Consider the following 13,425-nt stretch of genomic DNA (forward strand, 5'->3'; position numbering starts at 1 on the left):
TTGTCACGAATACTTTCAGGTTAACTAATACTCACGACGTTTTATAAGTGCTAAATTTTTAAAGGAGATTTTTCATTCAGACCTCGTTTACAAGCTTCGCCGAGTAACTTACTTCACTACGTCACACATGACATTACATTCCGTGACGTCACAGCGTGACCATCGTGACATACTGAGCCTAGGTCAGTTATCAGTGAGATAACGCGCCACTAGCGCTCGCGGCGGCCGTGTCACCAACCTCTCCGTGCTCCGGCCGGCAGTCCACCGCCGTCTACCTTACCGTCCGGACCGCGTAACCGTCATACTCTAGAAGCTCGCGAAGTGTTGTGGTGATGGGGAGGTAGGTGCCGGGTTCGGTACCATGGCGTAGGCATGGTGAAGGCAGCGGTAGTGCTGTTAGTTTGTGGTGTGATGTATGTGGCGTGTGGGGCAGCGGCTCCGGCGGAGGTGGCCGACGATGGGTCTCAGAGGAGTGAGCGGAGCGCCAACCTGAGTCACATCACGGGGACGGCCAGGAAGATCAGGATGTACGTGAAGAACAGGATACTGCAGATTCTACCGGACGGAACAGTCAATGGGAGTAATGATGATACGTCTTACTACTGTGAGTGAAAAAATATATTTAGGAATTTGTGGGTTTGAAAAAATGTTTAGAACCTGTGAAAAGTGTTTCTTTCACCGGTGGCATTTTTAGCAAAGGTTTTACAGGAGGAATTGATTATTAAAAGCTTTTTGGGGCAGCGGTCCCTAGCCATATGTGTTGTGGATTAGCAAATAAGTTTGAGGAGGTGAACAAGAATCAACGACGAAATTATGGGCTAAATTATACCGGTAACGAAAGAGGACTGCTATGAAAAAGGCAACAAAATGCAACACGTTTATTGGCAAAGAAATGTCCGATATATTTTTGAGGGAGAGACTTTTGATAAAAACAGTAAGATAGATAGGGGATGGACCTAATTAAAAGTGGGTTAGTAACCACCGGAGCAAAGCATTACCACATTATCAAATAAATGAGGGTTAAAAAAATAAATTCAATAGTATTGTATGATTAATCCCTAAAATTAACCTCTTTAACGATTGACATTCCCTATTAAGCTGTATAATGTATTATCAGTTTCACAGATTTTGAACTTTTGCTATTTTATCATCGGAAATAACCAACGACGATTTTAATTACACTACTCAAATATATAATATGACGTCATAAAATTAACCTCTCTTAACCAAAATAATATTGCTGATTGAAGTTTGTAACTTCCCTTGACGAAGTAGTGAAGGCAAAGCGAATGACCTTAACAACGTTTGCAAGGTTGCTGCATAGACTATCGCCACACGTTCTCATTTGAATTAACTTTGAGCTTCATTGTTTTATGAATGGACTGTGTACAATTCATTAAATCCCCTAGACAATTAGTACAACGTATAAAATAGGATGTTAACTGTTCCGTTACAAACCTAATTATTGAGTCCTAAACAAATTTTCAACAAACGAATAGTGTTTAGATCAGACTAGAACTTTTTATTTATTTAAACGTTCCTTTATCTTTTTGCTGTGTATAAAAACAACGTATCTGACTAAAATGAATCGGAATTTTTACTTGAAACCTCAAAGCTGTACCCTAGTAGGTTTTATTTTGTTTTCACATTTTTATATTTGGTTATTGATGTCAGTTATAAGGAAGACTTGTAAACCTTAGATGAAAGGTTTTCACATATTTATTAATATTTTTGATGATAATCAGTCCTTTTTAGCGAATTTCCCTATAGGGAAGTAGCTATTACCGTAGGTCTCATGGTAAGACCTAAGCCCGGGACCGATTTACTTTTTCATTTTGATGTCCACAGAGGCCAAAAACACCATTCGTTCAAATTTTTATATATCTATATATAGATATATATATATATATATATATATATATGTGTCCATCCGCACGATAACTTGAGTAATTTTTGTCCGATTTTTATAAAATTTGGTTTGAAGGTGTAAGGCGGGATAAACTTGAATGAGTTCGCGAACCAGCATGATCGGACTATGGGAACGGGGGTTTATGGGGGGTTTTATGGGGTAAAAATAGGTTTTTCCCATTTTTGACCCTAAAAACACAAAATTTCACAATTTCTTTTTAAACCATTTTGTAGAGCTTAAAAAAACAAATAATTTAGTATATTGAAGCATTATTATGCGCCTAATTGTTACGGAGAAAATTCAAAAAAATTGTAATTTTAAAATTCCCATGTTATTCTTATGGAGAATAAGTCAACTGTTGTAGTTTGCTTGTTTATGAACATATTTTGATAAAAGTTGGAAAATACATTAATTTCTTACTAAACCACAGTACCTTTATAAATATTCTACATAAAAACACTTTTTTACCCTCCCTGTTGCAGCAAACCTAAGTACTCATTAAACTAATTCTGTTTAAATAGGGAATAAATGTGATATTTTTAAGGAGACATTTTAGTTTAAATCCAATCAGGCAAATGGAAATTCGCTAAGTCTGCAGGTTTGCTGCGGCGGGGGTATTTAACCTTAACTTTCATATCAATTACCTAACTATACTTAACAAATAATTGGTAGAACAGCGTTGACAATGCTTTATAACGAATAAAACACAGTTATTTTAACCCGAAACTTTTCAGTCTCTTTTCTGTTATAAATTAATAATTTGCGTCAGTTTGGGGATAATTTGTAGGGTTTTTAGCATCATAATATAGTTTAAATATAGCTACCTAGTGGTTTTACTATGTGAGATTATCGACTACTTATTTACATTTAAAGAACGTGCTACATGTTATAATTTTTGGTAGTAAGTAATATTGATTGGACGTAAGTAAATGGTCCATCACTAAGAGTAAATACAAGATCAGAATAAGTAGTATGAAAAAAGTTGTTTAGTTTTTTTTATCAATAACGTATATTAAAATAACTTTTCCCCAAATACCATTGACTTTATGTTAGGCCTAATTTAATGTTCAAACGAAATTTTTACCTTTTGCCCTATAGGATTAGTGATGAGGAAATATATAACCTTACATCTTTTTGGTCGTAATGATTTTAAAGCCAGTTAAACAACGCGTAAATAATAAGAATACATCGGACATAAACAAACTATAAAACTGTCTTCAGCTGATCTATTAAGGGACCAGTTTACTCTTGTGTTACTAAAAATCCCTACATCATTGATTAGGGATATAAAATTATAAAATATACCTAAGTTAATTGAAAACACTAGCAATATACAAATAGCGATGATGGACAGATCGATAAGGAAATGTCTAGGTCTCACGCGTTTAGATAAAAAACTCAAAATTCATAATTTTTTAAAATTAATTGCTGCAAATGTAATAAGACACATTAACACATAGCCGATCACATGGGCAATGCACAACAAATCACATAGACACAAGGTAAAATCACACCCATTTATCAGCCAACCCCAATCGCTTACATTCTGGAAATGTATTGACAGTTAAAGTACAGTATTCTTTTTTTAATTAAATCAGGCATTGGATTGACAATAGCACAATTAATTTAGCCCCTGGCCAACAATGAATTATGGACCAGTTGACAATGAGTATGTATGGCATTCTCACAATACCAGCCAAATGCATGGCCATAAATAATTACACCAGTCAATTGTAATCAGGTGACCGTGGAGTGGGAATTGATCTTGTAAATTTTCAACCAATCGGGAGAGATATGTGCTCAAAAAAATTTTAAAACCGGCATTTTTCCTCCAGTGTAATAAGGAATTCGATATACATTTTGGCACAATGTTATGACTTATTTTGGAGGGAGTTATGAAACAATTTTATGTTCTCCTAGACAGTTTTATAGATAGACATAAAGCTCTGAGATAACTAAATCACACGGTCACGGCCTTGCCACATAGCTAAAGAGTCATTGGGAACTAGTGAGATTGAACCCAGGTGAAATATATTTTATTCTAATTCTAGCCATTGTAAAAACTCAATAGAAAATTACTTTCGGGGCTAATTCAAACATACTGTGGTTTACTTTGGGATACAAAAATAAATTCAGACAAACGTGTTTAGAAAACAGATTCTGGTTTGATACACACAAAACTGGGTACGAACTACACGAGATTTCTAATTTTGAAGAAAACTCACAAAGGGGTAAATCAATCCACAAGAACGCGCTGGCCAAATCTTTTCCAGCCAAAAGAAGGTCGCAAGTAGAGATTGAATCGCAAATTTTAGAAGCAAATCAAGTATGTAACAATATGCCAAATCAAGCTCTGAGTTGTTAAAATGTGCCAAACAATTGTCCAATAGATTTGAAAATGTTTCACAAGTGCACAGGAAATTTTGCAGACACCTTATCAAGTTCACGCCCACTGCACAAAACAGAAGACCTTTACATAAAATGGAATGAATACAAAGTAGCATCTGTAAACAAAGCAAGGTGGTGTTGTTTACTTAACAACTCGCAGGCGCTAGCCATTCAGGGCTAATTACTAGTACAATGCACCGCCCACATGTTACAAGGCATGCGCACTGCACGGCTAGACTAAACACGGCGCATGCGTGTTGCGGCACGTTTGATCATGTTGCTAGATCACCTGATCTGCTGTTGATTCCATCGTTGTGGACTAGACCATAGACGCAAAACTGTCCCGAGTGAGACACGTGGGAATTCCTAGATGAATTATCTGAGCTTGCATTAGTCAATGAGCTAGAGTTTGAAGATTTTTAAAAATTAAACCAAACAGTCCTTGGTTGACCTTAATTAGTTTCCTGCGTTAACATGAGATGATTTCAGCTACAGGGCAATTAACTCTCCCATACATTACCCTGAAGTAGCCATCTATAAAATTCCTCTCTGGACCATATATTGGGCGTATCTTTAGAACGAAGTGGTAACTATTCTCATTTCAAGAACTGCTTCCATGATAAATTTAAGTTGAAACAGTTGGCCTAACATAATATTGGAAAAAAATATCGAAATTAATATAGGTTCACAAGGAACACGATCCATTGGAAAATTCGTGATCATGCTCCATTTAGTAAAACCTCCGTTTTCTCCACAAATTTGACTCCCGCAATTACAGTGATTGTGTACATAAAAACATGTCCACAATTTCGCCTCGTCGAACTGGCAGATTGCGCGACAAAAAGTAGTCCTGGACATCATTCTGACTCGTCCGGCGGCAGTCTGTCTCAAGTGTCTTTAGGATAGGAACCTCCATGGAACATTGTTTGGGGAATTGCTTGACGCCCTTAAGGAAGAGCTCTAAGAGTATGAAGAACTTTCTACCATGGAAATGTCGGAAACAATCATCGTTAACGAACTGCCTGGACGACTTACTCATGTATACCCAAGGGTGCACTGGGAAGTTGTGGGAATTCGTTCTCTTCCCGAAGAACCAAGAACCAACTAGTTTAGGGCTTTAAGTTTCCAGCTACACCCATAGTTGCTGACAGCATTCCTGATGTACAGATCATTGAATAAATTCTTGATAAGCGGCGTACGTATCATTTTGGTCACTCGGCTATTGGGTCTGATGATGATTGGAGTGTTCAATCGAAATAGATCACCACCTACCATCTTAAACCGATTATGTATTTACAACCTTGGTGAGTCAACGTTATAAGTGTAAATTTATATGTTACAAGTGTTATTAGACGTATTTATGTATTTTCAGCACATAGAAATGTTTAAAAAGAACTGACACTTGTTTACAAGCTTACTTTAATCAACTGTTTAATAAACAAACTAAATGTATGTAGAGTCAGTATGAGTTTTGACGACGTGGAAAATGGTGGTGGGATAGAAGGAAAATTGTGCACTAACAATATAATACATGCACTTCTAGTAACCTCCATAAGAATACATGATAGAACGATAGAAGAATCGATGGTAGAATCTTTTACTAGGAAAGAAGAAGTAGTGATTATAATTGCACAATAAAATAGCAGTCATCCATGATATAAACCCTTTTGGCAAGAATTAAACCATGAAGAATTCTCTGAAGGTAAATCAAACCTGTGTGTAATAAAAGATAGAAGCAAAACAGTAAAGTTTATGTGATGATAATATGTGTTTAATTTGGTAAAACACCAAAGCTCCGAAGAATATATCAACCAACCAACAATGTTGCAGAGACCAGCTGATTCGAAGACACACGGACATTGACGAGAAAACAGCTGTTCATTTGCCCACTCAAGTCATCTGTTACAAACGACATGAGTAAAGTCAAAATAGTGTCTGAAGAAGCAGCAACAATTAGTTAGTAGTGTAACAGCTGTTTATTTACAGCTGTAACCCTAGAGTGTGGCAAAGATCAGCTGTTTTGGCCGGCGTCGCACTGTTGGACAGTTGGCAGGCACTTCAACAACTTCAGCAGACGACGTTCGTAGGTAGACGCCGTCGATACTAGTCCATATCACGTTACTTTGATTGTTTGAACTTCAAGTTTGTATACGTAGAGATCAATGACCCTTCAGTGCAAGTAATTTTGGATATTATTTACGTAGGATACCCCTTTTGTCGTTTGGTTGGAATGAGTGAGGTAGGTTACATAGCCTAACCTAAAAAAGCTCAACTTAAAGCTATCCTTCCAAACGAGCTTTACTTTCTAGCGTAACTAAGGGGACCTAACATACTGTAATCCTACCTAGCCCAAGAGATATTTTATAAACACTGATATTCTGCCTATTAAACTATAGGGAAATATTTAGTGCAATGTCACGTTTTATTCAAAGACATTCACAGATAAACACATTAAAAAAAATATACTGTAACAAATTACCTATACTGTAATAACTGAATGGTCGGAATGATTAACATTCCGTTTAAGCATAGTAGGAGATCACACATTCCTCTGGTAGATTTCTCTACTTTAATTTCGATCACGTACAAAAGAGTTGTCACATTCGATAGTCGAGTTTCTAATGTCATGTCGTGAGAATGATCACATTAATATCGGCCTACTCCAAACACAACGCTCGATGGGCGAGCGTATTCAATCTGGATGTTAAATGTGTGAAATTAATGTTTATCTAGATTAAAGCCAGATTTTTGTTATATAATCAAGAGTAAACTATCCAATGAGCTTAACAAAAGTGTCATGAACAAATTTACGAATAAAATTATACAATGGTGTTTCGTGGACATCTCCCTTAAGTTTTGTTTTCGAAAATGTGGTTATTCTTTTTAAAACCACATTGAGTAAAAATAAACCCCTCGTCCGGTAATAAACATCATAATTCGAAATTTAACGTTTTTGGAATAAATTAAAGGCTTTATAACAAGATATTCGATTTTAATTAACTATTGGTTTATTCATCACACAAAAAATGCTGAAATACGGTGTATTCTTCTCAGATAATTGATTCACAATAAACAAATCAACTCGCAATGTCACTGACTCGTTCACAACCTTAATTTGCACTCATCTCAATCAAGCAATAACGTATATTTGTGGTAAAAACGAGATCGTCAATATTTCGATATCGAAGACCAGACAACAATGGGGAAAGGGCAGGACGGAAATTCCCAGAAGTCTTTGGTAAAAAGCGAACCTGCTTGCGAGGCGCATTTGGCGTAGTAAACCGTCAATAGGTCATAAATAAGCCGGTGTAGCGACTCTGGGGCTTTGGTGGACATTAGGTGCACACAGAGTCATTTGGGAAAGATTCGTTATTTTTTTAGAAATTTTCGGATAAATGTATACTATGCAGTATGCACTGAGTACAGGGTAACTTTTAAGGCAGGTAGAGAGCGTAGACAAGATTCGTGCAGTACAGCTGATAAATCTACAAGGGTCAAGGAGAGAGATCACAGCTGACTGGCAAAACAGCTGATATTAGTGAACTGTCTAGAGCGATATGCAAAAACCTCGCTTCCGTCCGCTTAGCAGGAGGCAGATCCAGCTGTTTTTGTAGAATGAATTATGTTGCTGCATTGTCGATACCATAGATTATTTCTTGCGAGTAAGTCGACTTACAGAAGTATCTTTATAGTGTATATTTTCATGTTTGCCCATTATATTTTTACAGTTGTTTCACCGTTAAGCTATTTTAAAACACAAGCTATTTATCACCTTTACTGTGGTGTAACAACGAAATAACAGCATACACAGAAATTTAAACATAAACTAAAACGTTTACTTCAGCGTAGTAAAAATAACCATCAGTAAGAAGAGGATTTTGCAACAGGATGAAAAAAGTTGACTTGCCTCTTACAAAATCGAGATTAAAACGAAAATACTCGTCATAATATATATAGGCTATACTAACTAAAATTTCTCATAAGATATGTCTTATATTTATGATTTGTCTTATATTATTTTATGTGTTGTCATCTCCCTATCAATCAAACTTAATTGATAAATCTAAATAGTTAATATATTTATCAGTCCTACATTAAGTTATCGTTAAACAGGCACACTTGACCTATGCAAATCGAAAATAATGTGAACATTAAAACTATTGCAAACTCTTACAAGGGTGTTTTAGAAACTGATGTATCCAATTTATTGTTTAAATATGTTAGGAATATTGATAAATTTTTGTTTATTAAATATTAATACCGATTAAGTAGTTCTTATACCATGCAATAGCTAATACTTAATTCCACTTACTATACAGACCAATAAACTGAAGTAATATTTTAAAACCACGTATTATGGAACAACAAACACTCATACAACACGTTTTATGTGTATTTCAGCAGACAAAATATGACCGCCAAAATCGTGTAAAGTTTCCAAGGCGGTCTGTGAGGAAATAACCGATAAACTTGAAACATAAAGTTGCCAAAGTCTGGGTGAACGAAAATTGTTTTCCCGCCACTTTATCTCTATCTCCAAACTCTTTTCTCTTTTTGGCGGCAATTTTGCGGAAGTTTAGGCGCTGGGGAATTACTTTGTAGTAAAGAATAGGAACTTTGGAGATAGAGTTCCTATCAGTTTTCCCCGTTCTGTTATTTATTTTAAATGTTAAGTCACAGCAATTACAAGTTACAATAGTAAAATAATAAGGTACTTACGTATTATACCGACATCATCTAATTATAACATAACCTAACCTAAGGGTGGTTAGGTTAGGCTAGGACTATTTTGTTTTATTTAAACTAATTAAAATGTGATTTGGAAGTCAATTTATCGGTGTGGTATAATACGTAAGTATCTATAATAATTATAAGCATAACATAACATTTTAATAATCAATGGGATTTGAGGGATTTTAACCAGGGTCTACAGAACTTCCGCAGAGGTTCCGCAGAAGTTCCACGGTCCAATCTCAACTAGTATTATTAGGACAATAATAGGTTTTTTACATACCTCAGTCAAATAGTCCAAAAATGGTATTGCTCAACAGCTTACATGTTTCGTTGCGAAGACAACATTATCAAAGCTTGCAACTCGTCAAAAACACATTTAAAACACGAACACGAACACAGAAGACATTAATACGGTACGAATACACAATTGACATTTAGATAGCGCTATCATAATACTGATTTGGTCCGCCGCAAGCTTTGATAATGTTGTCTTCGCAACGAAACATGTAAGCTGTTGAGCAATACCATTTTTGGACTATTTGACTGAGGTATGTAAAAAACCTATTATTGTCTTAACAATATAGTCCAGGGGCCGAAAACATGAATTTTGAGTATTATTAGATTTACCCCTTATGTATTAAAAGCATAAGCTAAAAAACACTACTTTATTGTGTAATCCATTAGGCTGTTGAGATTTTGTAGTTAAATGTCTTAACAGATGTCTTAAATGATAACCAAACACTAAGGTGCTAGATGTAGCTACTTTAAATTAATTTTCTTCGTTGGTTGAATAATTGCAGTCAATTGGAAATTAGTTTTCTTTAGCATTAGTTAAATTTTGCCTATATATTTTAAAACAATAGTGTGAAGATGGGATAAAAAATTGATTGTAAAATGGTCATATGAACAGATGTTTGCTGTTTTTGTGCTCATGTGTTCGAGGTCACTAAAGAAGCAAGTGTTGTACTCGTAAATCAAATAATTATTTTTTTATCATTTTGTCTAAATGAGATCGTCTATTACTTTAAAGATTCAGGCTACTTACAAATTACTAACTTTTATGTCCGGGAAACGGATCTTCTCTTTAGCAAAAATTTTCTTGTACATATTGATTAAAATAGAATACATTTATTTTTTAATTTCAAATATTATACACTGTATGCCTAATGAGCCGGATCTTAACTGAAATAAAACACACTTTAAAATTGTCATCAGCTGATCCATGATGATGATATGCTAAAAGTATGTTTGATCTGTTATTTATATTTTGAACATAATAATTCTCATCTTACTAAAAAAAATCTAAAGCCCGATTATTTATGGTACTGTACAATCAAATGTTTCACGAAGAAACGCAGAAAACGTACACACTTGTTTATGATAAGTAATCAAACAATACCCAGTAAATACGGATCGTCAGCTGGGCGACTGGTGGAATACAAATGACTGTAGTTAGTCAAGCCGCCACCGCGCGTGCTGCGCTGGTGTGTGCGCGTGGGGGCGTGGCTAAGCACGGAGTCTGCGCACCTGTTAGCTCCGGCTGCGCTATGACTCTATCTTGTCGCAATTGTCCATGCGCAGTCAGACGCACCGGTTTAATCGGTGTATTGCTATTGTGAATACGATCTATGTATAGCATTTGGGTACCTGTCATATCGTCCCTACATTAGTGTATAACATGTTAAACAAGCTAAATATAATATCATGTATTATTAAATACAGCATTTCTATCCACCCATTGTAAGTTAACATATTTTTTATATATTGTAGTATGAAATTTACTTGGGCTCGTATTTAAATTATTTGATCTAATATCTGTTGACTTTCATACAAAATCTTGCCAAACGAGTGAAATAAAAGTAATTTGGTGTAAACTATAGGAATGCACTCATATAGGTGGTTTATAATACGAAACAACACTGACTAAATATTTATCTAAAACTTTAAAGAATTTGTAAAGTTGCTATTTAATTTTACGTATATTTATTATTTATGTATGTATTTGAACTTAGCATAATTTATACAGTACGATCTACTTTTCATTTACCTAGCTATGTTTGACACTGGGACATATTAAATAATACACCGTAATATTAACACATATTAAATAATATATACCGCTTATGTATCACATTGCATGATTTTAATTCAACAAATATATCTTTTGATAGCCTATTGTTTTCATGTCCCCAAAGTCAATAAAACTTTCCCTGATTTATGTGATTTACATCACTGCCAGAGCTGTTTATTAGCTCCCGACAATATGACTTAATTCTGTGGTCTTTGTTAGCTTTGACCTGTCTTTTGTTGAGATTTCACGCTTGTAAATCAGAATGACTATTAAATGCCTATATCACATTTAAGATTATAACCACGGTCTCAAGAGGTTGATAAAGCAATGTTTTGAATCGTATAGTATATGTGTTGTTTTGTTAATCGTAAGCAATATAAAATGTTTGTCAGCTTTCAAGGATACATTTTGATTTCATAATTTACACAGTGATGTCTAACTATTATCGGTTTAAGTTAAAGAACTACTCTGCATACTATTGAGGCTGCTTGTATGATAAAATGATTTGTTACCATGCTTAAAGTTATGGTGTGACTCTTTTATACTTAACAATATCTTTATTTTTTTTCTCGTGTACTTCTCTGTTTAACTCTGACCATGCAAAACCACAGATTCGTTAAAAACTTTGAATACGATAGTTTACACGAACACGTACTCTTATTAAATAGTACAATATGAATGTTTACAATTATATACAATATACATATTCCTGCCGGAGCGAGCCCGCAGAATAAGAAAATTTCCATTTTTAATTGTTAATCCCTTTTAGAAAGTAATATTAGACCTAACGAGTACCTAGGTTTGCTGCTACAGGGAGGGTAATACCATGAGGTTATCAGAGACCTACAACAATAGCTCATTCCCTACAATGGAAATTAGCCAATAAACTTATGTTTTCCACAACCATTCAAACCTAGAATTCGCTTTAACAATATCATTACAATAATGGATGAAAAAGCGTGTACACCAAAAGTTTGGTAATGATGGATACTCGTCGCTTTTCTACTGACTCAGATCAGCTGATTACTATTACCTAAACACCGTAGGTAGCCCGTGTTGAGGCTAGATTAGGCATGTAGCCTCGCGAGGGGAGCGGGTCACTCACCTACTCAGGATACGACCGCTCAGGAAACCGGCCAATCAGAACGTTTAATGTCAATGTCAGCACATGATACACTGAGGACCCCTTTAATATCTTCAGATTAGTGACGTATGCAGGTGAATTTTACCGAGGATTAAATACTAACATTTTAAAAGTATAAAATTAATTTTTGTTCGTCATAATATTATTTGAGGAGGGATCTCTGAATTTGTACATCGTCGTTTCTGTTACGTCCCAATCTTTCCTTTACTCTAAAAATGTTGTCAGGATTCTTCAGTTCATTTTCGTAATTTTTTTCAAAATTTAAAGAAAACCGTGAGTTATTGATTAGTATTGTAAGACTCAAAGGGGAATGAATATGTGTTAAATCGATGCATCTATTGTAGTTGCCCACAAGGATTTCCATAAGATATTTTCACAACACTGTCCCCATTCACATCCCTTTTGTCCATATGTATGTTCCTAAGATGCATATGTTTCATGATAGAAATAAAGAATGTTCTGAAAATCTATATCTTGTAACTTGTAAGACAATACAATTTTTGTACTAACGATCGACGCCAAACACAGCGAATAAAGGACAGTGTGCTTTACCTAACTACTTTGTTCGATCTCCTTGTGTAATATAACTTTACAGATAATATTTTGACAAATTACTAGTAATTTAAAATCACTTTGACGAAGTCTTCAACGCCTAAAACCCCTCTATACGTCACATTTGTTTCATTTTGCCCTTGGCTACCCTCGATTTAGCTTTGACCTTAAAGTCTAAAAATCCATCCACACTATCATCCGAAACACAATCTCTCACTATTACATAACCAGGTTGAGGTTTTCAATCGTAAACTTCACCGTGGGTGGTAGAAGTGAAGCTCAAGTCTTGAAGTGTCTCGGAGCGAAAGTGAACCAGCCATATCAACAATATCATTCCAGCCCAGTAAATAAGAGGCAATAACTGTTATTAACTGAGATACCCGCGGGAATCTGTTAAACCGACGGTAAATGGCTGATCAGACAGTTGCTATTTATTCCCATCGCCTGAGGAGCCGGTAGGTTTGCTGCATGTAGGCGGCTTGCAAGCGAACAGCCAAACTTATGAACCCGTAAAGTAGCTGAGATAATTCGGATGTTGAAACCCTTTGGAGTATTGGATAGATTATCTGGATAGAAATACTAGTGAGAATTAGAGGTAGAGTGTAATCTTGAATGATCTTGCACAGA

The 13,425-nt window shown here is 35.3% G+C and overlaps 1 protein-coding gene across 1 annotated transcript in view; it reads left to right on the top strand.

Moving 5' to 3' along the window:
* Positions 1–276: 276 nt before the first annotated feature.
* LOC128993598 (protein let-756) overlaps positions 277–13,425 on the top strand; it is a 104,661-nt gene continuing 91,512 nt past the window's right edge. The window contains exon 1 of the mRNA XM_054417585.1: positions 277–604. Coding sequence (XP_054273560.1) covers positions 373–604 — 232 coding nt within the window. The 5' untranslated portion in view covers positions 277–372. The remainder of the gene's footprint in view (positions 605–13,425) is intronic.

This window comes from Macrosteles quadrilineatus, unplaced genomic scaffold, assembly GCF_028750875.1.
Source record: "Macrosteles quadrilineatus isolate MER2022 unplaced genomic scaffold, UCM_ALF_1.0 Scaffold_4__1_contigs__length_99947679, whole genome shotgun sequence".
Classification (NCBI taxonomy): Eukaryota; Metazoa; Arthropoda; class Insecta; order Hemiptera; family Cicadellidae; genus Macrosteles; species Macrosteles quadrilineatus.